This window comes from Carassius carassius, chromosome 45 (genome assembly GCF_963082965.1).
Source record: "Carassius carassius chromosome 45, fCarCar2.1, whole genome shotgun sequence".
Taxonomy (NCBI): domain Eukaryota; kingdom Metazoa; phylum Chordata; class Actinopteri; order Cypriniformes; family Cyprinidae; genus Carassius; species Carassius carassius.
In genome coordinates this window covers 17,433,044-17,460,581 of record NC_081799.1, presented here as the reverse complement: position 1 = coordinate 17,460,581, position 27,538 = coordinate 17,433,044, and the positions used below count along the sequence as shown (strand labels likewise).

The window sequence follows — 27,538 nt, the reverse complement described above, 5'->3', positions numbered from 1 at the left end:
GCAACATCCAATAGGAAAAATCCACTGCAGTAGCCACCGTTCAACCTGAAGAGGGCAGACGTTTTTACACCATATATTGTAGAATTAAAACACTTTATACTCAAATGTCAAAAAAGTTACTCTAATCAATGAACAGCACTAATAAAGCCCCATTCTTACAGATCATTAACTAAAAAAAGTTGGTTTAGGGTTTAGTTACTCTTTAAGAAAACTGCAGACAAAGCTCTATACCAAATACACAGCTTTTTCAGTAAAGACATGGCACTAGAGGACGCTGTTAGCTGTACAGTTTAATACCAGCTTGGTCTGTTGTCTGTATGCAATTTACATTTAGGCAGATGAAAATCTGATTAGTTTTATTAGTCATATTTTAAATAACTTCACCTGTCTCTGAATATATATATATATATATTCAGCGCAAGGAGCTTTTGTGAGAGAACTAGTAAAAAAGGCCTTCTCAGTCTTTTGTAGGCTGAAGTGGGTTTGTGAATTCTCCAGAGGCCAGAAGTGTAACAAGTGTATGTCAGAGATGGGGAGTCACACATATCTTCAATTCACCAATTATTATCCAGTTACATGCTAAAAGTAAGCCATCTCCGTGGCAACATCAGTTTTGCCTTCTAGAGCTGTAGAACAGTTTTTGTGTGTTTTCATGGATGTGATTGTGGGTGGATCTACGAGCATGTTCATGTTTGCATGTGAATTCATACGTTTATAAAAAGCAGGTCGTATCTTATACACTTGATTTCTCTGTGGTTTATTTTTACTGTATAAAGACGCACTTCGAAATCTTGATTTGTAAGTTGCGTCAGGATCAAGATGGAAACCAACAGATTTGAAATATCCCTGTTATCTTAATTACTGTTTCCCTCTGCTTCTGTTAATTAGTGCTAGAACCCTTCCAGCAATTAATCTAGTCATGGAAGCATATTAAATAATCTCATCAGAGAAACGAGCTCGCTTAGATGAATACAATAAACAAAAGTGCTTTCATGGTAATATTTATATATATATTATATATATATATATATATATATATAATCTATGAAAGAGAATGTGTAACTTAATAAATCCAGGTCGTGATGTACTCATTGATTTTTATTAGAGAGGGCAATGACTTGTTGAAAGGAAGGACATAAAGTTAATGTATTTTATTCCAGTAAATGTAATTATAAGGATGCAGCTGGAGCATCACTGTTGTAATTTAAATAAAAGGCTATGTTCTGTTCCATTTAATCAGCCTCCTTTTCTCTGGAGATGAGATCAACTCTTCATCTCATCTAGATTTTCAAGAGTCTCCATAATAACACAAGTGATCTTAAATGTTATTCCTGTGGTAAATTCCAGCTTACTAGTTGGTTTGGTTCTGGTAAGCTGGTGATCATCATCTACAATGTGTTCTGACAGACGTCTGGTCTTGGCCTCTCACATTCTTCTTGTCTGTGTGTAATATCTGCCCTGTGAAACCAGAAGAAAAAAAATCCCTCAGGACTTTCTCGCTCTCTCTAACTCTCAGGTTCAACGAAGATTCCCACTGTTCACTGCAGACAGGAGTAAATAAGATCCTTGTACTAATGCCTCTTAAGCCATTCATTTTTCGTTAGATCTCTGTCCATGGTTCCCTGTAAACTTTGAAGATTGGTATGAAGACAGCTGACTCGGAAAATGGGAAATGAGTCATGAGAGCTCCGTAGTCCATCATGATGAGGACTTTCCATTGATTCCTTTGTTGTTATAATGAACTGAAATGAAATACATAAGCCTTCAGTATGATACTTCCAAAATCCACTGTTTTTAATTAATGTAAAAATATTTTTTTTTACTTATAGCTACATCAAAAGCAGCAAGGAATAATTAAATCAAAATTATTTGATAAAATATACAATTAAAATACTATATTATTGCAGGGAGACTGGGGCTAGTTGTCACAAAGGCTGTATATAATTTAATTATATTTTAATATGGTTATTATTATTATATATATATATATATATATATATAAACTATACGAGGAACTGATTTCTTAATGAAAATTGCAATGAAGGCACGAAAACAACCAGATAAACACTAATTAGTTCACATTTATTACTTTATATACTTTAATGAAGCACTTAATAACATATTTGTTACTCTAAATGATCATCATGGTAACACTGTATGTTTTGAGAAAGAGCAGGAAACAAAATACATTTATAGCACCATTTCATTCGTTGCAAACAGTCTGGGAGCTCAGGTAGCCTACTTTTTGTTCATGTTTTTATTAGTAGTAGTAGTAGTATTGGGAAGCTCATCGTTTAAACAGAACCTATTACATACAACAGCCTATATACATACAGTACTTTAATAGAACACATCTCTCTTTCTGTCTGCAAAAATATTTTCTAAAATATTTGTCATTACTCCATTGCTCAGTCTATAGCTGCCTTCCTCTTTCTGGTGTGCTTTGTATCAGTACTTGACGTCCGGAGCGAACCGGACTACTCCCCGACGTGGTTCTGGTCGTTCCACCAGTGGTTCTCTTCCAGAGGTACCCGCGGAATAATAATCGCTGACTCGTCCGAGGCCAGACTCAGATTCTCTGAGGAGCAGCACAGTGTTATTGCCAAAGGAGAAGCGGAAGGGCGACAGAGGGAGAGAAAGAAAAAGAGAGACACAGAGACACAACATGAGGTGTTTTATCCGGTAGATAGCAGTGCGCACTAGAAGAAACGAGGCTTTGAGCATTCTGAGATCACGTTTTACTCAGCATTTCTGTTTATAGAAAATCTATTTATAGTAAGACCAGTGTAACTGATCAAGCAGTGTTTGAATGAGTATTCTGGTGAGAAATACGCTACAGTAACGTGCACAAAAGATACTACTCGTGGCGATAGCCTTTTTTCTATCTTTTTTTCTTACTGGATAAAACAAATTCCTTAAACGGAATCCTTCCGATAGAAGATATAGGGCACGTAGGCCTGGTCTACAATACATTGTATGGGTCAAAATGATCGATTTTTCTTTTATGACAAAAATCATTAGGATATTATGTAAAGATGCATTGCTAATGACTTCATTTGGACAATTTTAAAGGCGATTTTCACAATATTATTATTTTTTGGATTAGATTACAGATAGCTAACTATTCACATAGTTGTACATTATCTCAGGCAAATATTTTCCTTTCCTAACAAACCATGCATCAAAATAATGTTTATTTATTCAGCTTTCAAATGATATATAAATCTCAGTTGCAAAAAATTTACAGAATTTACAGACCGCATTTACAGAATTCTTTTTTTCCTGTATGTGCATTGCATGAAATCACAGGGTACGTTTTGACTTATTAGTTTTATTATAAAAATCTCAAAAAGTGTTTATATGGTTAAATAAGCATTATATTTATATTTATTTTTAGTTAAATATCATATTTAACTACTGTATTTCAGGAGCTACTCAAAAATAAATTTGTGAAAATGAATATGTTTACTCTTTTATGGACCCCAATATCCTACAAATAAAGTAATTATAAATGTGATCTCAGATTGTTCAAAGGAAAAGTCCAGAAATAAAACCAGCATGAAAACAACAAGACAGACACCACTGAACAAGAATGCAACGTGCTGTCCTAAAAATAAAGATTTAAATATCATCAAGTTCAATTTCATTAATCTCCTGAAAAGAGAAAGAAATTAATCTATGAGTGGCATTTAAAGTTCACTGGAGATGGATTGTTCTTGAGAACGCTTGAGATGAGATTGATGGTACCTCATATTACAAGTACCACAAAAAAAAGATGTGACACTTTAAAACTCCTCCATAGGGAGCAATGCCTTAGATGAATACATTAAAATAAAATACCTTTTCCTTGACCTATTTTTCTACAAGAATACAGTAACAAGCTTGTATGTGATGGCAGGCAACATTAAAACAAAACATGCACGTATAAAAAACCCCCCACTGTAATAAAGTAAGTGCTCAACATCTTCCAAAAACAACATTAACAACAGGAAAACAACATAAATGAGCAGTCATACTCCTATTCAACCTCCTTCGGCCCAACACTTTCCATATGGAAGAGAATACGCATGGGAGCAAATCAAAAGATGAAGAACACTGAACACTTATGGTGTACTTTAATGGAAACACTAGAGAGTACAAAGCACCTAGCAACACTACACTTTCTCTCAGTGAGTAATAATTGTGCTGCTGAAGTACGGATGAAGGCGGAAGAAGTGTAACTAATCTCAGGCGAGAATTACCTTGGGTCAGGCATCGCACAGCGCCACAGATGTTGCTTTAGTGTCTGCACCCAACCAATATCACGGATGGGCTGAAAGAGCTGAATGTAGTGGTACTGTTTTAGCATAACCCTTCAAACGAACGACAAGATCACTCGTTAGCTGAACATTAAAGTAATTAAAGGGTTAGTTCACCTGCAAATGAAGATTATGCCATCATTAACTCAGCCACATCATCCAAACTGATATGTGGAAATGCTTTGCAGGATGCTTTTTCCATATAACTATCACCATGTGGCAGAACGGTTACAAAGAAAGTCATACAAGTTTAGAATGATACAAGGGTGAGTAAATGATAACAAATTTCGTTTTAGGATAAACTATTCCTTTAACTCCCAAATCACAAAATCATTATGAAAAATAAACCAAATTTCAATCAATAAATCACATCATTAAAGCCAATCATTATAGACTCAAAGTGACTGACACATATTGATCTTTCAAGGACTATTTCAGTCTATTCAGAATGGAGTTTTTACGTACATCTCTGATATTTCGGTCCTGGAATAGGAAGTTTTGCATCTTTTGTTACTTTGCACATATGAGACACTGAAAGCCGCAATATATCTGATTCACTCAAGATGTAGACATATATTTCTCAACTCTCAGCTGACAGCAATATGCACAACCTAAAAGATGCCAGAACCTATTCCAGAGCCTATCACTCACAAAATATGAGAATCGCAAAACCAAACGTAAACCATAAACATCGGAATAGTTCTCTTCCATGTGGATTCGATGTCTATGACTGCGACAATAGAGACAGACAGAAACAATACAGATGCACCTACCATTGAGTCCCCAAACCCTCCCACATCTCAAACAGAATGAACCACAACACCTGTTTCTGCGTTTGCATTTATTAATTTCAATAAATATGAGCAAGCAAGAGAGAAATCACAATTTACATTATCTCAGTTAAATCTGAGGCCCTTTCACATAACAGTTTTTCTCTCCTTTTTCAGTATGCATGGACTATAGATAGCACCTGTGCTAAGCACACACACACACGCGCACACACACTCACTGACATGTACAACCCCAATAGCTGCTCCTTCTCTGTCTCCCCACAATGCCTTCCCCTAATTCCCACATTATATTAACAGTGATTGAGTCACCAAAGGCTGCAAAATAAAAGAAAAGGCCCTCACTCTGCGGCGCACTCAGCTTCAGAGCACAGCGCAGAAGAAAATGAGCTCCATGTGACTGTATTCTACAGCCAGACTGAAGAAACAGATACTTTCATGCTTTAGGAATTCAACATTCTGGATGTCCAACAGAATTGCACTGTAGTCTCTGACTTGAAGCCTGTATATAATACATTCAAGGTATTCATAATGCATTGTAATGGATTCTATATTTTCATATATAATGATTAACACAGTTATAATACATCCAAATAGCATTTTACATGGTATATCAGTGGTAAATACGTGGCGGAACGGCTGTGTTTGTCAAGCTCATTCTGCTAATGGCGCACACCATGAAAGATAAAAGATTACAGCTGAACTTGAATAGCATGCGGTTCTCTTACTATTCCTGTCCTAATTAAATATATTTAGAACTATAAAATAGTATGCGAGTTGTATACTATTCTGAATCCAGCCATATTTAATTTCTGCCAGAAATGAAAGTGTGCGTGAAGTATAGAATGGACTATGCTGTTATTTAGTTGACGAAAAAATTAAATGTGGCATCTAACCCGACTAAGATTTTTTGCCAATCTGAGGTTACTTTAATCACGAGCAGTGAAACTGCATTTTTAAAAAGGTGTTCTACATTTGTAATGAAAACACAATTTATTGAGAAATAATAAATGCAAATGTTCCTAAACTTCATAAACACATGCAATTTGATTTAGTTAATTTTGTTAGATCCAGAATGTTTTAGTTACTTGCACTAGATCATAGTTGTTTGTTGCCACTTGTTTTTGATTATGAAAAGGGGATAAGATCGCTTAATTTCTTCAATCTGGCAACAGATTACAGAATTACTGTGAACCGATTGGTCAAACAGGACAATGAGATCACATACTTGACATACTGAAAATGAAGAAGACCTCAAGGGATGAGATTGGAGACAGAGAGAGGATTTGCCGAGGGGAGGTACATGATTTAAAAAAACAAAACAATGCAGAGCATGATCTTACACAATGCACTCCCATAATGCAGCAAATGAGGACATTTAGGGTATATTCACACCTGTCTTGTTTGGTTCGGACAGAACAACCATACCGAGACCCAACTGAAGAGGTGGTCTTGGTCCGCTTCCAAATGAACTCTGGTACAGTTGAATGGATCAACCAATGAATAGATGACCTTAAGCACACGTGTGGATTCGTTTACATTTTCTGGTTCACTTGCAAAAAGGGCAGTGTGAAAGCGAACTGCACCAAACAAAAACTAAAAAATCTAAATTGTATTCGGTCCGGACCAAAGCAAGTGAACTAGAGGACTTTTCTGGTGTGAATACACCCTTAGAAACCGAAATGAATGCCATTCAGTCCTATGAACTACCAACATCTTTGTTTTTCCATCACAAACTAACATGAATCCGTGACAGTGTCATGTCACATACAAACCCATGATTATGTTCTGTTACATAAGGCCTGATCACATTATATCTAAAAAGATTCACTGCCAAAACAAAATCATTTCTGTGAATGTATCAGCATTAAACTTTAGAAAAAACTTTAGAAAAAAAGGGATACCCCTACAAAAATTCTGAAATTCTAATCATTTACTCACCCTAAAGTCATCCCAAACATGACTATTTTTTTTCTTCTGCGATATAATGGTTTTTGTCCATTTTTGGAACACAGTTTTGGTGAGTAAATTATGACAGATTATCTTACCTTTAAATTTGCATTATAAACTCACAACCTCTAAGGTGACTCAGAGATTGTGATGAGGGCTTGTATGTCAATTTTGTTACCAAGTAAATGTCACATGAAATTTCCTCTTACATACATGTGCATCTTGGGAAGTGGCCTTTTTGGGGCCAACAAAACAAACAAAGATGTCATGATCATGCAGTTGCGAGTAAACGAACAGCATTCCGCACAGACTGCATTTGACTTACCATTACATCGAGAGACACGTAATAACAAACAGAACAATTAGTCAAGAATACAGGTTATGTCAGTCATTGAACAACAGGGGGGATGCAGGAGCAAAACAAAGCAGGAGACACTCTGGGATAGGTTGAATCTGCATTCACATAAAGAAGGGCTTTGATTTTGAGGCTGAACATTGACCTTTTTAGTTCCCCCTCTACTTTTGGGATCCCCCATCTGTCTACCTCGGGGGCTCCCTTAGGGGGGATGGGAAGTGTGCATGTGAGAGAAAAAGAAACAGTTGGGCAGAGTGGAAGATATAATGTTAAATGTTGTGTTGTGATCCTTACATATTTTATGGTGCAAAATGGAACAGAAGTTCTCAAAACCAAACAATGCATTAACATATTTTAGTTTATAATAAATTAAATGTCTAACAAAAACATCTAAATCCTATTCTATCCAAAGAAAAATTTACAGTACATCCCATAATGCGATTTCATGTTACAGTAATAATCCAGTTGGTTGTGTAAGCAACAAAGTGGGCCAAAACAAGGCCTTATTATTGTATGACCTTGACAGATGCTTTTTGGGGATACTTGTGTTCTATTTGGAGATATCCTGTTCCTGTAATGATTCAAAAACATTTTCATAATATGGAATGGTTCTCAAGAAAATAAACAGAATAATTCAAATCATCACAGCACCAAAGTGATCTGAGATCATAACATATCACTTAGGAGCTTGGGGTGTTCGCTCACTAAATTGACAACATAAAACAGGCAAGGCAAGCAGATTAACAGTCTTAAAACCAAAGATGCACATTTATCAAAGATTTTTGATGGAGGAATTAGCCTTTGTGGTTTCTTGTGTCGCCCAATTTACATAAAACAAAACTCAAAAGCATGATTGGATATAAATTGGCTTCATTGTAAAACCCTTGATAAATGAAACCCACCAGTCTGTGCATCTGATGGTATATACATACAGAGCCAATGGCTCCATGCAAGATAAGAGCATCCACTGGCCAACCAGTAGAGGGGTTGCCATGGAAACCTTGTCTTGAGATGAGGAGAGTGGGTGGAGCTATAGTAAATGCAAACGCTTTAATGTCACTGAGTGGGATTGTGAGGCAAAAGAGGAGAAAAACATCAAATTCAACCCTGAAAATTGTGTGAAATCAGCCCACTGACCTCTTAGAGTAAAAGAGAGAGTGAGAGAAAGAGGGGTATTGGAAATATACATTGAGGAATAAAACGAGAGGTGCATCAGAAAAAGAGAGAGAAAGAGAGGGAGGGGGCAGCAATGGACAGACCAGTAAAGGAATGAGAACCTCTTGTAAAATAATTTTGCAGCCTTCGTTCTGCTTTCACCCTTTCAGGAAGAGATTAAATGAGAGAAGAAGTGCAATGGTTTTTACTCTTTCGCCTCAGCCAGTTTGTTGTTGATCTCTTTACTTTTCTCCTTGTCGCCCTGCGCCGCTCTGCTCTCCGGCTGGTTCTCTGTGCTCTTCTTCTTCAATCCGCGCACCGACGTCACCTGCTTCTCCTTGGACTTCTTCAGCGGTTTGCCAGGTGTGGCGGATGTGCTCTTTTTGGGTTTGGAGCGAGGAAGACTGGTTTTCTCCACCTGTTTAAGACATAAAATGGTACAACTACTACTAAGCATAATGTAGAAACTTCAAAACAGAAACTTGTATCGTGAAAAGCTCTATACAAAAAAAAACTTGAATTGAATTAAATTGAACTAGGGCTGGGTATCCTTCAAAAATGTTCCATACCGATATCAGTACCTTGACTTTGATACCAGTTCCCGAGTGATACTTTTTTCAGTACCAATTTTATGAAATCCAATTGAACAAGATAACATTACACATTACCTCAAAAAACTTGGTTTTATTTTTTCAACTTGATGTTTTTACAGACTTAAAGACTCAACTTACAAGACATTTTTCGATACACTATGGTATCGAGGCAATTCCGTCGGAGCCAAAAAAGTGTAGAGTATCGATATCCAGCACTATACATGACATATTTTGTTATTCAATGGGAAATAACATGGGATGGGAGTTCGAGACATGTTGGACAATGATATTATAGGCTATTTTTTAATACATTATTTTTTTCCCGCTCATTCAGCCCTGGGTATAACAGCAAAAAAATATTTTAGGGGTGTTAAATGTCACATATTGTCAAAGTTTAAATTTCCTGGCTTTTTTCAAGATATCTGAGGTCTAGGGGCTATACATATAAGCGTTACCATATAAATTTCAAAACAGTCAGTCCACAGTAAAATGCACAAAGCCTACATATAGTAGCTGTGATTTTTCACGAAAAAAGTTGATGTCAGAACTACACAGTCACCTTCTTCTGTCACCACCCCGAGCACCGTCCACCATCCCACTCTCCTCAACAACAGCACTGAAACATGTCGAAAAGGTTAACTTTAAACACGAAACCAGATTGGCCGACCTGTAACGTTACACTCTCTCTCAAAGGATGGACTATCTGACAGGATTGTTACTATGAGGTGGATCACATCTAACGTGTATAGTAAAGACAAACTCATCATGTCTATCTAGCACTTCATGTTGAAGATGTAAATACATTTCAATATCAGTAGGTGACTATTTTTACAACTAAATTATTGTTCCAGCCACAATTCACAACAATATATACAATTACAAATGATTATATATAAATAGTCATTTTGTTGTTTTACACACATGCACAGACATTTTTTTTCATACATGACATCGTGAGATGCAAGAAACATATGGCAATCTGACTCGTCCATAACAACAAAAGACAATACTTTATTGAAAATTTTCAATAAGTGTGCGCTGCAAACACGAGCAATTTTGACGATCATTCCTTTCCAGTCTCCTCGTTTTATCACGTTTAACCATAGCTGTCATCGGTTTGGTTGTCTGGCAGTGGAATCAGATATGCGATCAAATTTCTAATTCGAGGCTGTATTATGTCGATTCTGGCACCCAACATCACAACAAAATGACATTTTAAGCTCCTTACGTAGCCGAATCTGCACTGGTTTGAGTGGGCGGCCTCCAGTTTCCCCTTGTCCAGCTAGCACTGCAACGTCGGCTGACCCTAGTTACCTGTGGTTGGCCTGGTCGTGCGTCACTCAGAAAACAACAGGCCAATCAGAAGAGCGGTTCATGAATATTAATTAGACAGGCTAAAATCAACCTGTTCTTAGCAGACCTCCTGAGAAAGGAGCTGTTAAAATATAATGAGATGGTTTTTGGTAATTATACCGGGAATATATATTCTTAAGGACATCAAAACCTAAAATAAAACTCCAGAAAAGTGAAACGTTTTTTTAAAGGAATAACATACTGACAAATTTATTGACGATGCGATGAAACAGAAGTAGCTATTTTCTTTTGTATTGTGATGAACATTTAAGCGAACTGAAAAAAAAGGAGAGAAAGGGAAAAAAACCCATCTATCTTTTTTTTTTTGGATGAGGGCAGATCTGAGTTAGATTTTGAAGTTTCACTGTAAGAAGGGTGCGGGTTTAAGCTGACTAAAGCCGCATTCAGACTGCATGATTGTAGCCCAGTTTTTGACTCGCCGACAGGTTTTGAGAAATCACGACAAATGGCCGAAATCACAGGCAAATCGGTGCTCGCTCATGCGTGTGACAATCACGCATTGTGAATGAGCAAAGATGCGATCTGAGAGAATCGCCGACAAGTCGCCGATGCCCGTGAGATATTTGGCATGCTAAATATCTGGACCTGTCGGCGATTCAAAATCATGCAGTGTGAAAAGTGTTCTGACTGAAAACTACATAGACGATGACCGACAGCCAATGAGAGAGCAAGATACAGAGCAGCGGGGAGTTCGGGGAGGAGTTATAGACCACAATATTAGCAAGCATGATATAAGAACACACAATCCTTGTTCCTCGCGTCTCCCCAACCATTTCCTCCTCCATAATCTTCTTTTCTTTTTCTTATTTTCGCTGCAAATCAGCACACAGGCAATTCTTACTGCAAGCTTCTTGCGGGCTACCATTTTTTATAATAATCCCAGTCTCACGTGAGAACTCCGGTCTTGCATGCGTGATATCGCGTTGTTTCCTTGTCACATCTTGCGTGTGTTGGGTTGTGAAAAGTAGTTTGCGTGCCAGACAGAGTTGTTGGCGATTCTTCCTATTGTAAAGTCATGCAGTGTGAAACCTTCTGTCGCCGATCCATCAGGCAGTGTGGACACAGCAGTGACTGAATGCTGGCCAATATGAAAGAACAGTGACCCGACTACTTTGAAAATCGTGCAGTCTGAACTCGGCTTAAACTGTCGCAAAGGAATTTAAGATTTAGGCATTATGAGGTCAAAATTTCTGTGAAAATCATTTTCTGTGATGTCAGAAAAGAAACATGCATGGATGAATTATTCACAAAAAAGATCAATAAAATGCATTTAGAATTTAAAGACGTAAAAGAAGAATTAAGTCTTAACATTTTTACAGCATGTTGATTAAAAATAGCTCAAAGTCACATAGTATACTGATCTCAAAACAAGCACTAATTGCAAAAATAATAATTAGCCATAGTGTCTGAGTGACTATGATGATATTGTAAATCTAGTCAGCTCAGTAAAATAAAACAAAGAGCTGATGCTGATTCACTAAGACACTCAAAGCTTGAAGTTATTTCAAAAAAGTACTGCTGAGATATGAGTTATTTTCCAGCCACTGAGTACAAAGATTGCTGACATCAAGTTACTGAACCCAATAATTGATTTCCAGCCTTCTGCAACACAAACACCCTTACAAACAAGAATGTAACCACACATTCAAAAATTAGGGAAGAATTAAGTTCATTAACACTGAAAGATCCAACTGCTAATCTAAATATTGTATTATTTTACTTAACTTCCACACAGAAGCTCGTACCTTACTGCTCTCTCTGTAAGGCTCATGGTACAGTGTGCGTATCCTCCTCCTCTCCAAGGCTTTGTTGTCATCTGGCTGCTGAGTGGCCTGGTAGGCCCTGTAGGTGGCGCTGTAGCTGGTCTCCAGATCAGTCTTCTCATCGGGAGGCTGATACTGAGACTTGGCCCTGATGAGCTTCACAGGTTTCACATCTGTGTAGGCTTTGTACTCAGTCCTGATATTAAGAAACAGATAGCATCAAAATTATTGGAAAATTGAGTGTAGTGGGTGATTCAACCGACACATATTGAATTTCAAGACCACACAATACAGAGTATGACAGAAATATTATCCTTAAAGTCCACCAATAAAACTGAGTTGCGGAATTTATTGGAAAAAACACATGACCCCTGTTTTGTTTGAGCCAGTAGGCTTTAGTATCACAGTTTGCAATTTGTTAGTCTGTGGCATGTGGGGGCGGGACATTCTCATTCTTGAGAGCATTTGATTGGCTAAACCATCCAATTCTAAGATGAGCTATCAATATTTCTGATCCATTTTTCTTAAAATAAAAAAGCATATATCATAGACTAGTCACAAAACTAGATTTTTAATTTTACTTGGTCAACAATTGCTGTTTTCCTTGTCAGTCTTAGGTTCTGATAGAACAAACACATCAATAAAACTATTTAAAAATCACATCAAGCCTCTACACATACAATACAAGAAAGACTACATATAACATAACTACCTGGTACTGCTATATATAGACACTGCATTATAGAGCTATGATATACACCCTCCCTAAAGCCGGGAATCCACCCCCCACCCCGCCCCTCGCCTATCTGCATCACAGAGAGTTTTTCCTGAGGCAGCAGCCCCTCCTTTAAGATGAGTAATGAGTCTGTATTCACTGAGATGACACAGACAAATGGTATATACTTCATGGGTTATGGGCATTGCAGAATACCCAACATGCAACTTATCCGCAGTGCATCTAACACGCACACATATAGACAGAATGCTCTCCCTGAGACCAGCACTAAAGAGTCACTCACACAAGTTTGTGCACCGAATCATGATGTCTTGTGAGCATGTTTCTCTTGCTGAGGATTTCTGAGGAAAGATGGAATAATGGATATTGACTGTAAATATTTACATGAATTCTATTCATTTTTTCAGGACTGGAAAACATAATTTTAAAATTCCCTTTTGACCGCTCTCTCTTTCTTTTTGATTCTGTAACTTTACAGCCTCAGAGGGGTAGGGAGCATTGATTAGGATTGACAGGACGGGAAGAGATGTCAGGGAGAGTGTACCACTATCATCCCATTAGATCAATTAGTTGCTTTAGTTGATGTGAGTAAGAAGCTAATTACGGTAATACATCTCTGTATGAAACAGAATCAATCGCTCTGACATTTTACAATAAGGCCTAAAAAAGCTCTGAGAACATTTGAAATCACACACTGTTCTATTGGAAATAAGATTAGATAACATTACTAGATCAAACTCCTGTAGACTCAGAATGAGGAAAGATTCTAAACAGAAAGGGTCCGTTATTATGTGACCAACAAGCTGATGAACAAAGTCATGGGACAGCATGTGGGGGAACATTACCCCCTCAGAGAAAACAGGGGATGTGAAAATCATGCCCCATGTCCCATGCCAATGAATATTTTGGGCTGAATACAAGTGAATCTCTATCAACGGCAAAAAATAACAGGAAATAATTCACTCTCAAATTCTCAGGTTGTAAAAACTGTGATTTGCTTTTATAATGCCTTTTTGTATCAATTTTGTTGTTGGTGGTGACCCATGTCCCAAACCCAAACTTTCAATCTTAAACTATGAAAAATACTGTATAAAAATACTAATTATTACATTGAAAATATATTTATATCTTATATATATATATATATCTTTAAAAATGTAATTTAAAGGGATAGTTCACCCAAAAATTTAAATTCTGTCATTAATTACTCACCCTCATGACCTTCGTTCATCTTTGGAACACAAATTAAGATATTTTTAATGAAATCCGAGAGCTTTCTTACACCCTGCATAGATAGCTATGTAACTACCACATTCAAGGCCCAGAAAGGTAGTAAAAAACATTAAAATAGTCCATGTGACATCAGTGATTCAACCACAATGATATGAAGCGACAAGAATACTTTTTGTGCACAAAGAAAACAAAAAATAACTGTTTTATTCAACAATTTCTTCTCCTCGCTGTCAGGCCTCGATGTTCGTTCACAGAAAAGTTTTCTGGTAGCTTTATAATATTAACCGCTGATGTCACATGGACTATTTTAACGATTTTTACTACCTTTCTGGGCCTTGAACGTGTCAGTTGTGTTGCTGTCTATGCAGGTTCAGAAAGCTCTCAGATTTTATCAAAAAACTAACATTTTATCAAACTTAATTTGTGTTCCGAAGATGAATTAAGGTTTGGTTTGGAATGACAGGAGGGTGAGTAATTAATGACAGAATTTTATCTCTTTTATTGTATGTTAAGGATACATTAAAAGCTTGCTAAAAAAATGTTTTGCCTAAGCAAGGATCATGTGCAAACATCATGTATTCCTGATAAACTGTTCTTTGAGAACATGAATCTGACAATACAGCTGGTGTTTTGATTTAAAGAGAGGCCTCCCTTCTCTCCCTGTTGAGAGCACAGGGGAGCGGAGAGAAAGAAGTGAAAGTTGTTACATAAGACTAATGAAGTCCAGTCAGAATGCTTGAAACGGCAGCACAAAAGAAGCTCACGGAAGTCCAAGGCCACAGGCACCAAATACTCACAGGACAAACATAAAAGAATGGGGAGGAGTCAGAATTTATACAGCAACACACACACACACACATTGAAAAAGACAGACAGACAGACAGACAGAGAATGAGAAAGACATAAAGACAGAGAGAGAAGGCTGTTACACACATACAACAGGACTCCCAACAATGAGCTTAGTGTGCTTTTTGTGAATGAGTGCTTGGTACCAGCTGTCAAATCATTCATTTGATAAACGGCATCAACCCTGTTCTACAATGCTACTTTACACCAGATTTTAGAATCTAACAGAATTAATTTAATGTAAAAGCACAGTATTTATTCAAATGGGCTCACACATTTAATTAATGCTGTCACCAAAAGTCATCTGTAGATTTGAGCATACAGTGAGGTTTATACGTCTTCCTCTCCCCAGAGACTGAGCTTTTGTGAACAGCTTCGTCTCTATGGTGATATGCTGGCACTAGAGAATTGTGTGGTGGGGAGCCAGAGCAGTGCATCATGGGTAGACTTGGCACATTGGAATAATGTGGTGTTTCACAGGAGCACATAAAAATGTTTTGCTTTTTACTTGGATCCAAAAACAACATCCTGATTATTTTGATGTAGTCTAGACCTGTTAGATGACAACACAGCACTTGATGCCACCAAAAATAGACAATGTATTTGGATTAATGAATACTGTAAAACTGATTCATTTTATTAATCCACCAGCACTGCAATATAATTAGATGTGCAATTGCTTAGTTGATTAATGTCATTTTTATCCTAGTAACAGCCTTGCTGTCAGATCAATAGGTTTCCTGCACCCTGTGGCATCATCTTGCTGCTGTACCTCCAGCATGACATATTCCTTCTAACATTCACTTTGGACTCTAAGTGAATCCCAATGAGACTGTAATACTGCCCTGTAAGGCAAAACTCTCTCTTATTTCTCTCTCTCTCTTTGCTGCTTCCTCTGTTATACTTATCGATTGCAGTCTTTGAATTGGTACAGTGCCTTCAAGTACTACACTATACAAGAAAAGGAAGGAAAGGCATAAAAGTATGTTAATTACTTACATGAGAAACAATTAATGGAACATGGAAAAGACATACGTGTTATAATATATTAAATTTTATTATATATTAGGCTAGTATTAAAAAAGATGTGCTATTTATTCTATTATAATATTATATATAAATTGTACTTTTTATAGTACAATATATTTTTCTTATTTTCCCTAGTACTAAAAAAGCTTTGGTGTATTATATTATATTATATTATATTATATTATATTATATTATATTATATTATATTATATTATATTATATTATATTATATTATATTATATTATATTATATTATATTATATTATATTATATTATATTATATTATATTATATACCTGCCCTGTAAGTATTATTATTTAAATGAGCTTTTTTTGTATATTTTAAGATAATTTCATTTTAATTTTCGTTAGTTTAGTTTCGATGTTTAAGTCATTTTATGTGCTTTTGCCATTTTCTTACATTTCTATTTACCTCTGATATATATTTCAGTTTTTGCTTTGGTCATTTTAACACAAACACTTTTTTAAGTTGAATCTAATATTAATTGATTATTAACAGTTTTAGTTAGCAAAAACAACAACTCTGAATCAGAGGTATGGTGTTCTATTTTAAAGTCAACAATGCACAAGTAACAACCCTAAAATAATTTATAAATATAAAATAAATGCAAAAAATCAATAAGCTATTCCAAGATTCTGCGCAGAACAATCTGAGATAAACTGCAAACCTAAGCATATTGATCTACAGGGAGAGAGAGCGAGAGACACAGATAAGTGAAGCAAGCAACTTCCTCTCCACCGCATCCTGTCAAGACACACCTGTGATTTCTCAGACTTAAAACAAAGCACCACAGGATGCTTTTTACAGGCTCCTTACAGTAAGAAGATTGTTTTTTATATCCAATTTTATCAGCTGTTGTTATAATTAAGCTTAAGCCCTGTCACTGCTTTTTAGCATGACACAGCAACAAAGCAAAAATCAGGACTAAACTAAACATGAGAATAAGTCAAACTAATTCTGAGCTTTTCCATTTAAAGAATTGCCCTGTAACAATCAATGCATGCACTGTCATGCAAACTGAACTGATAACTCTGTGTTTTGTCCTCTTGTTTATTCTCCTCCTAGTCAAGAAGAAAAAAATTCCACACAGGAAATATGAAATGTGCCCTGATGCACCATGAGGCATTTTGAGATAAAACTTCTCACACAACAAATAACATCAGCCTAATATGTGACCCTGGACCTGGCCTTAAGTGTAAATCTTTCGAAATTGAATTATACAGTATTTGAACAAATAAGCTTTCCATTGGTGTATGGTTTATTACGATTGGACAATATTTGGTTGAGATACAACTATTTGAAAATCTGGACTCTCAGGGTGCAAAAAAATCTAAATACTGGGAAAATTGCCTTTGAAGTTGTCCAAATTAATTCTTAGCAATGCATATTACTAATCAAAAGTTACGTTTTTATATATTTACAGTAGGAAATTAACAAAATATCTTCATGGAATATGAGCTTCACTCAATATTCAAATGATTTTTGCATAAAAGACAAATCGATAATTTTGACCCATACAAAGTTTTTTTGGCTATTGCTAAAAATATACCCCAGTGACTTAAGATCGGTTTTGTGGTCCAGGGTCACATATATGCAAGTCTGAAGGCAACATTCAAATGCAGTTTAGGCTAAATGTAATACATTTATCCAAAGCAACCTGCAAATGTGCAACACCACAGGCAGTTTATCATAATTGTCAGTATCAAAAAGCTCAATTTTGTTCAGCTGCGCCAGAGTAATTTGTAAGCGCACAGGAATGAGTGGGTGAATAATGGACTAATTGCCACCTGTCAGTTAAACACAAATACTCCACAATGACAATGATGGACTTGTGAATTGTGATTGAGAAAGCTGTGCTGAGAAGAGGAAGAAAGTTCTTTCTTTACACAGTTATTGTTTACTGTTTGCAATAAAAAAGTGACTGAAAGCCAACTGAATACCAAGTAGGACCAGGAACAGCACAGCACTATACAAACTTCAGCTCCATCTGTTTTAAACAAAGAAAGGCAAATAAAAGCAATACGCTAGAGCTGGAAAAAAAAAGAGTGCTCTCTGAATTTAACAAACCTGAAAATTTTGCATCACTTTCACAACAAATGGATTATTAACAACTGAGAATTCCACAACTCACTCGCTGGCCTCACTTTGCCCTAAAATTAACCCTGAAGAAAATTAAAGCCTTTTCCAAAAACAGCTTTTGCTCCAGCCCCCTGCATGTCCTGCCATCTGTAGGTGTTAGTAGAGCAGTATACGCAAGATTTAACCCACAGCTGACCTCCATTGTCTGCTTTTTTCACTCCACAATACACTTCCTATCTGTTTTTATACCGGTCTAATGATATCTCTTAACCCCTTAATTGAACCCTTACTTAAATCATTTTTTCCTTTTTTAGAGATATTATTTATTGTTATTTCGCTAACACAATTGCTCAATTTTTGTTTTACTTTCATTGTGGAGGCATTTGGTCTCCTCTATACACATCTATTGATGCTCAGATCTTTAACGGTGTCTTCATGTCATGTCAAGTATGCTGTATAAAGTATATATTCATCTGAATCCCTGTACAATAGCGGATCTCAACCTTTTTGACTCATTTCTGTCAATGACAACAATGTTCAATGTCCCACAAGATATCAATGATATCTGCTGGAATGACAAAACCATATATTTCCATGACTTCTAATTCATTTTAATGACCGTTCCAGGATTTACAAATTTGACTTTTAAAACACTTTCAAATTTAGGCTTTCTCATAACTTTCCAATATACTGTAGTGGGAATCCTGGTTCCTTTATAAAAATGACATTATTGATAGGGTGAATTAAAATAAGATTGAAATTTTTTGCTGTTTTAGTTTATTTTAATAATTGTTTGGTCAAATTTTATATAATTTTAGTCATCTTAAGGGCCCTTTGGAAGTTTGCTGAGGCCCCCGAGGGGGTCCCGGACCCCTAGCTGAGAACCACTACTGTACAATCACTCACTGATAATCATTCAGCCATACCTGTAGGAGCTGCCAGAGGTGACTTCTTGTTTGATCTGCTGGTTGAGAGCATCCACAGCTGCCCTCCCTTTACCATCTGTAGTGGGGGCATCCCCCACACTCTGCCCGTCCAACTTCACGCCAGCTTTGGTTTCAGAAAGCATGGTCGCTTTCTTGGCTTGCCTCTTTTTCCTGGCACTAGACAGGATCTCCTTCTCTTGCACCTTGTCAGCAATCTCACTCTTTTCCACCCCATTGTCCATCATCTCTGAGGAGTGTTTGGGTCTGTCAGGGATGTGGTCACTGCCTGCTGAGATGGTCGGAGAGGGTTTGGGGATCCAAGGATGATCTCCCCTCTTTGGGATAGGCCAGGGTTTGAAGTCCTTCTGATACTGGGTCTCGTTGTTAAAAGGAACCTCGGGGCCGTGGTACTCGTTCTTGGGCTTGCAGCTGGGCTCCGGGCGAACTTTCCAGTGTTTAAAGTCCTGGCGCATCACAGATCCTGAGACGTTCTCCTCCTGGGCTGCAGGTCCTTTGGTCACCTCGTCGTGATCGTTGGGAAGCGGCTGCGGTTCCTTCGGCGCGGGCTGCTGCAGGTGAAGATGCTGCATCTCGGACACGTCTGAGAACTTGGTGAAAACCAGCGGCACCGCAATGTCGGCCTCGTCCAGCTGGTTCCAGAACCGAGCCATACAGCAGGCTCTGGAGATACAGGGCCATGCCATGATGGTCTGCAAACGTCTTACCTTGAGTTATGTCAATCTCTTCCTTTTCTCAAAGCTGTTTTGTATTTAGTCCGTGGAACTAAACGCGGTCTTGTGCCTCGCGGCGGGGGGAACACAAAATGTCCGATTCGAAATGTTTTTCCCTAAAACGATGCTGTAAGGAAACAAATCCAGTGCAAAAGAGGCATTGCGGGTTTTTTGTAAGTGAAATATATTCTGGTTTAGCTCCGTCCTGATCCCCTTGCGCTCGTTAGAATAGGGGAATGTGTTCAGCAGCCCCTCCCGCGAGCTTCCTGCGCTCAGCATCCACCGAGAGCTGCATCACCTGCCGCTGTCATTATCACGTAGCGTCTGCAGTGGGCGGAGTTGCGCTCGAGTCCCCGCCCACTGATGTAGAGTCCTGGGAATATCAAATCAGGAGGCGTGCTCAAAAGAGTTCAAACATACCTACTGATAATGAACTGCAGGGTTAACCATTTTAAAATTCGTTCATTTGTGCTCACGTGGATTTCAACTTTAAAGTGTTTTTATTATTATTATTATTATTATTATTATTATTATTATTGTGAAATACATAAATATAGACGTTGAAATTCTATAATTTCATATGTTTCAAGTACAATAACAGTAAGAGTGAATGATTGCATTTTTTTTCTCTAAAAACAGCAATTCCTGACAGACAGAATATTCTAGAACTTGGCATAACAAGAAAATTATGTCAATTATAAAGAATTCTATACATGATCATCACACTTTTAAAATGAGGCTTGCTCATATATCAACGTCTAAAGAGAATCCTGGTTCTTAAAAAAAAAAAATTAATTAATAAAAATAAAATAGTAATAATTTTGGAAAGTATTATTACAAGTGAAAATAACTTTTTAAAGTATTTTAAAATTTCATTTATTTCTATGATGGCAAAGCTGAATTTCCAGCAGTAATTACATTATATGTATTTAATATGTTGATTTGTTGCTCAAGAAACTTATTATTATCAATATTGAAATATTGATATCCTTTAGGTGTATATATATATATATATATATATATATATATATATATATATATATATATAGATAGATAGATAGATAGATAGATAGATACTTTGAAAATGTATTACCATTTGACATTTTATCATGTTTTATACATTACCAAATATTAATATTTAATAATATTAACAATTCATTTTATTTTAATAATAATGGATTTCACAAATTTAAAAAAACATAAATCATCCTCATGCTAAACAAATAAACAAATTCAATTTAGATTATTTAAATGAACACACAGACACATACAAGCATACATATTCATGAATACATTCATATACAGATATCTAATTTAAAATAACATGCATTTCATCTCCTTTTTTCCATAAATCCCTTATTTTTATGTATTGTAAGGCCTAATTTTGCACAGCCCTTTGTCTTTGGGGTCAAAAGTCTCACTGGTGTAATATCAAGGTACTCTTGGTCTATAATGCTGTCACTTAAGATAAGGTAGCTGATGAAAGGAGGAGGTGAGCAGACTGAGAAATGGTGTCAGACTTCGACCCCAGAGTGGAGATCCTAACGCTGTGCTGAACTCTTCTGGTTTAGACATGAAGATTTGTTTTGCTCCGGCTGATGTGCCTCTGGTTAGGAGGATCCAGACTGCTGTCGTACTGCAGTGGGTGTTCTCTTTCCTGGCGCTCGGTAAGTGAATGTGCTTTTATTATATCCTCTTTGCAAAGCCATCAAGTGTTGACCTTAATTGAATGAGATCTATAATCACAGTCTGTATTCTGTCTCTTGCAATAGTCACTGCATTTTAAATCAAATTTCACACAACTTAAAGAGGTCCGCAGAACCTTTAACAGTCTTGCATTAAGTGTTTTTAATTTAAGAAAGATATTGCAGCTTTACTGGCTCTCATGTTTTAAAGGTCATAAAATAATATAACCTCATACAAAATGGCTCTTTCTAGAAAACACATCACTATGTTTTGAAAAAAAAATGGGGACAACATGTTCTAGCAAATGTATTTTGTTCTGTCCATTACTACTGTATGTAGGCCTTTACCAAAGCACCAAGATAGGTTGAAACCTCAAGGTCAAAGTCTTCAGTAGTAAAGATCATGACTGTAAATGTATTTGTGCTGATGTGTTTTCTTTCAGTCATTTTTAAGTGCATTTGTGTGTAATGCATCTATGTGTTCATTATCATTTTTGCAGCCCCCACCTGTATATTAGTCTTTCTCTTGCTACTCTTCACTCGTTTCTGGCTAATCAGTGTGCTTTATGCCATCTGGTGGTACATCGATTGGGACACACCTTCACATGGAGGTAGAAAAGTGCCATTTCTGTGTCGAATGCGCATATGGGAGTATATGAGAGATTATTTCCCTATAAAGGTGAGTGGGCGGATCTAGTGAAGCATTGTAAAACTATGTCTCTTGGCTGTTTTGACCTTTTAAATAGGATTTTGTCACTGAACTGTCAAACGAACTACCTTAACTTCAATTCAATTCAGAAAGTTAGGGTTTAAACTATAGCCTATTTATCTAAAAGATAGAATGGCATTATATGTATCAACAATGTCTTCATCGTCACTGTTTTGCTGTCTATCATTTGCATCAGCGAACATCAGCATAATAGTTATTTTACCAAATGAATCCAACTCGTTGTTGCTTCAGGGAGAAACACAAAAGGCTGAACCATTTAGATAAACAGATAAACAGTGATTTGCATGCCTAAATAATAGGAGAACAATGTAACACTGCCATCTAGTGCCTATTCATTGTCTAAAGCCCAGTAGCATACATTGCCTTCTGCAGAATTTTGAGAAACTCGTGTTAGTATTTAATATAGTGTTTTGATTTGCTTATTACAAAAATATCATTGTGGTGTTTAAAATATGTTCTTTGTAGGAATGTATTTTAAATATCTCAAAATAATTGCTGTACCTCTCACAAAACACATTATTCTAGAAAAAAATAAATGTTTTGAAGTGAACATAGCAATAATTCAGTAAGATTTGTATTTATTTATTTATTCATTAATTTCTTTAAAAAAAAATTAATACTTTTATTCAACGACCCATTAAATTGATCAAAAGTGACAGTAACTTTTACATTTTTACATTTCTATTCCAAATAAATGCTGTTCTTCTATTCATCACGTATATTTGAAAAAAAATGCTTTGTACAAACAACACATACTTTGAATAGTATAGTGTGTATTTTTCATGCATTTGAGATTTAATGTTGAGTGCACTAACATTCAGTAGAGAACTTTATACCGCAGATTTTGTCTTTAAAATAACATGCAAATAACTTTTTGGAATACGTTTTGTATTTGGAAAGTTAAAATTTAACTGATAAGTACTACAGTATTTCAGTGGCCAAACTTGCTATACTTTGTACTCTTGTTCATAAAATGTTTTGTTTTTCTCAACAGTTTGTACCACATCTAAATGACACTGATTTGATTAGGGTGTCAGGGAAATGTTATCGCTTTGGGATTTGAACCCTTGATACATTAATGTGTCTTATCTGTTTGTATCTGTCCATAATGACAGTCTTTTCACCTTTTGAACAGCCCAGATGGCATGTGGCCTCATTCAGAAGACACTGTGTTCAGAGTTAATGAGTAACTGTAAACACTGTGGGGGGCTTAGACCCCTGTTCAATACAAGGGTCATGGCCATGCTCTTGAAGGGAGGCAAAATACCCATCTCTATCAAAACAACTTAAAAACTTAAAGAATCAGTGTAGTTTCAGAGTAGTTTCAAGGCTTTGTAGTTTCTTTTTCATCTAAGTTAGTGATTATTTAATGGGCTTTGTATAAATTATATGAGCTCAACTATTTACTTAAAATTGCTGTTTTTTCTAAGAAAGTTTCCCTTTTGTCAATTCACCGTAAAATCTGGGTTTGTCCCAGAATTCGCAGGAAGCACAACATATGACTAAATGCGTCATTAGTATTAAAGAGGCCCTGCTGTAGCTAAACAGTGCATTTGTATTCAAAGTGAATAATTGATTAAGATGAAACCTTGCTTCAACCACCGGTGCAAATTTTCTCTTCTCCTTACACAACCTCCTAATCTGAAAGCAGATCCGGGATTTTGGAACAAGCAAACCTTTGCTTATGCACATGAATACTGAAGGTGACACTTTGGGAATTTTGTTTCCTAAAAGTTATCAAGAACCTATACCTCCACAAGTGCAGTGTTGTAGCAGGTGACAATAATGTTGTAACGTGAATAAATGTTATCTCATATAACACTCTTTGGTTAAACAACAGCGTGTGATTACTTGGACATTATCAAACCAGGATTAAGAGGCATCAAACATTTACACTCCTAACCTGATAAAACCATAAATGTCAGCTGTGCAATGAGACCTATACCTTTACTCTACTTTATTTCCCATCACTAAAATTTTCACTTGGTTATTTTTTCATAGTTAGCAGTCAGAAAAATACTCAAAACATTATCTGTGAGAGAAAGAACTCACTGTTAGTAAACAGTAGCCTAGTTAATAGAACAGCATGTCCCAGTAGACAGACAGACCACTGGTATTCATGTCAAAATAATAGGCTATCAATAAAAGAAGTGGCAGATTAAGTTATATTGTTTTTGACATCTTTTGGTGCATCTTGCGCAAAAGTTATGTTCTTAAAAAAGTTATATGAATCTAAACTCAATCTCGAGATCGGCATTACATTTTCCCCTAAGATTTTCTCCCTTTACAGTGCTAGCGTTTTGTGTTTTTTCAAAGCAAAATCGCGTTTTATACGAAGACTACTTTGATTTGAACTGATATTTGTCATATTTCTGAAGAACTGCCATGAATTCTGTGATTACAAACTGCGGAATGGATATTAAACGATCACTGAATGTATGAAAACGTGTTTCACACTCCTCTGACAGTGCAGTTCTTCTTATTTCTAAGAAAACATCTGTTTTTCTCTGAAAATTGTATTGTATTGCTGTAGTCATAACAAGGGTTTACTGTTGTTGTATTGGAATTGTTGTGCTTGGAAATTCCTGCCTTTGTTAATGTCTAAAGCTACCATAGCCGACCTCAAACACAATGTTGCTGATAAACAGGCTAGCTTTAGTATTCTGTTGATGAGTTTGGTGATTGGTACTGATAGTTAAGCATTAACAGATCCTATATCAGTATGAAAGGTCATTTTAGAGCCCTATACAGCACTGCACTGTACATGAACAGTACGATAACTGACCTTACAGCTGGCCTTTTGTAAAAAATTAAAGAAACCATATCAAACTTGTTCACATTCGTTAAAATCCTCAAGTTAAATTATTTAACTTCTTTGTCTCTTTACTAGCTGGTGAAGACAGCTGATCTGGACCCTAAGAAGAACTATGTGCTGGGTTTCCATCCTCATGGTATTCTTGTGGCCGGTGCATTTACAAATTTCTGCACGGAGGCGACAGGTTTTAGCAAACTCTTCCCTGGGCTGAGAAGCAACCTTCTCATGCTTCCTCTCTGGTTCAGAGCCCCCTTCTTCAGAGACTACATTCTGTCTGCAGGTCAGCTGCCCTGATCATAGAATGCTGTAAAAATGTACATTTATTAACATTATAAGACAAACATTATCACAGAGAGATCACAATATTTAAGATATAAAGTGCCTCAAAATATTACTTTCTATTGTTTAACTATTTACACCAGGCGAAATGTGTAAATAGCATGATGTACATTTATTATTTTATTTTGGCAATGTAAAGCTTTTTTTCTGAACTGTTATCACAGACTGCTACAGCAGCTGTTCTAACTTTTAAAAAAAATGTGTGTGTGTTCGTATGTGTGTTCCAGGCTTGGTTCCATCGGACAAGGAGAGTGCCAGCTATCTGCTCCGTCAGAAGGGAGGGGGGAACGCTGTGGTCATTGCAGTTGGCGGTGCCCCTGAGGCTTTGGATGCCCATCCTGGGGACTACACTGTTCACCTCGCCAATAAGAAGGGCTTCATTAAGCTTGCAATAGAGCATGGGTAAGGGCAGCTTTCCCTGATCAGTTTATAGTTTAAGAGGCTATGCTAGCCTCTTGTTGTATTTGTGCCAGTTGTGCATCGACAGATAGATCTGTTGAGCCACAGTCAGTCAATTCTGAAATATGAGCTTAGGCAACTTGCTGTTGCAAGCAATAGCACTCAATTTATTAAAGGCTCTGTTACCCAAGCTAAAGAATTTGATTAAGAAATTCAATTGTACAAAAGCAAAAAAAAAAAAAAAAAAAAAAGTAATAAGGCGGAATAAAATTGCAGAAATATATTATTTTTATTTAAATGTGCATTTAATATCTGTAACATGTCAGGGTTTATTTTGTGATAATGATTGTAGCCTATACATGATATCTTACATACATATTTTCTCACTTTTTTGTGCATATTATTTTATCGAAAACAGCAAAGAATTTGGGTAAAAAATACTTTTTTTTCTTCTCCAGTGCAGATTTGGTTCCTATATATTCATTTGGAGAAAACGAGGTATTTGATCAGGTGGAGAACCCTCGAGGCACCTGGCTGCGATATATTCAAGAGCGCATGCAACGCATTATGGGCATTTCTCTGCCTCTCTTCCATGCACGAGGTGTTTTCCAGTACAGCTTCGGCCTAATGCCCTACAGAAAACCCATCAACACTGTTGGTAAGCGCAATCAAATATTAGTCAAATATCATTGATGTCAGGTCAAGGTTAAGTGTTAATTAAAGCCATATTCTGAATCTGTGCCACCTTTTTGTAACCTAAGCTAAACAGAAGCAATAACCTATCTGTCATTTGTTTGCCATTTGTTTGTTATACTGTATCAATGCTCAAGTCTTATCTGTTACCACTTTTAGCCTACTGTAAGCAGGTCCAAACCGTTGCAAAACCTGGAAAGTGAAAGGTGAATGGTATTTGCTTTTTAGCAAACATAGAGAACTGTCAGACGGTCATATTAGCAAACATGAGATGAATCGATTGCTAGGCCTTAGAGATCTATCTGTCTGTGTGTCTGTCTGTTTGTCTGTATGTCCATTCATTTATCTGTAGCAACAAAGCGTTTCAAAGTCACTTCACCTATGTGTATTCATTAATGAATGAAACATTTTAATAGTCCTTTCTGTCTTCTCCCAGTGGGTAGGCCAATCCCAGTAGAGAAAAACGAGAAACCAACGGCAGAAGAACTGGACGTGTTTCACCAGCGCTACATGGACGAACTCAGCCGCCTGTTTGACGAACACAAAGGAAATTATGGAGTAGATGAAGATGCTCACCTGCTGTTCCAGTGAGAGGATCTCTGAAGTGACTCTGAAATTGTGTACGTATGTGTTTACAAGAAAGAGATAGAAAGACAGTTATGTATATCTAGTTTAGTCTCAGCTGTATATTGTCAGCTTTTAAACCATTGCTGTTTTGTTTACCAGTTGTTGAATGTAATATCAGAATTTTTATTTCCTGATAAATGCAATGTGTAATTAAAAGAAGTTCATGCTTTCACACGTACCAAACATTTCAAAAAGGTTTTTTTTTTTACATTTAACTTCTAAATGAACTGGTTTTATTCAAATCAGAAATATTTTGTAATATGGTTGATGCAACCTGACTTCACCAACAAAAGTAATGACTTTTACAGTGTATTTTCTACTGTATGTATTTTAATGCAGCATGTCTGAATAAATCTGCACCAGTTTTACTACTCT

At 36.5% G+C, this 27,538-nt stretch overlaps 2 protein-coding genes across 6 annotated transcripts; one reads left to right on the top strand and one right to left on the bottom strand.

Annotated features, from left to right (window-relative positions):
- Positions 1-2,096: 2,096 nt before the first annotated feature.
- map6a (microtubule-associated protein 6a) lies at positions 2,097-20,182 on the bottom strand. 5 transcript variants are annotated; one of them, XM_059538820.1, is made up of 5 exons: positions 19,145-20,182; positions 12,259-12,472; positions 8,756-8,964; positions 4,242-4,352; positions 2,097-2,578 (listed from the first exon to the last, which is right to left on the bottom strand). In XM_059538820.1, the coding sequence occupies exons 1-5, from the start codon at positions 19,846-19,848 to the stop codon at positions 2,449-2,451; spliced, it is 1,368 nt and encodes a 455-aa protein (XP_059394803.1). In that variant the 5' UTR covers positions 19,849-20,182; the 3' UTR covers positions 2,097-2,448. The 5 variants fall into 5 exon arrangements, 4 of the variants coding, with proteins under 4 accessions (XP_059394803.1, XP_059394804.1, XP_059394806.1 ...); XM_059538821.1 differs by lacking the exon at positions 4,242-4,352; XM_059538823.1 differs by lacking the exon at positions 4,242-4,352 and having other exon boundaries at positions 8,793-8,964.
- Positions 20,183-21,049: 867 nt separating this feature from the next.
- Positions 21,050-27,264, top strand: LOC132127620 (2-acylglycerol O-acyltransferase 2-A-like). Its single transcript, XM_059539571.1, has 7 exons — positions 21,050-21,367; positions 21,447-21,542; positions 22,061-22,239; positions 25,181-25,385; positions 25,672-25,846; positions 26,302-26,501; positions 26,973-27,264. The coding sequence occupies exons 1-7, from the start codon at positions 21,355-21,357 to the stop codon at positions 27,125-27,127; spliced, it is 1,023 nt and encodes a 340-aa protein (XP_059395554.1). The 5' UTR covers positions 21,050-21,354; the 3' UTR covers positions 27,128-27,264.
- Positions 27,265-27,538: the final 274 nt, after the last annotated feature.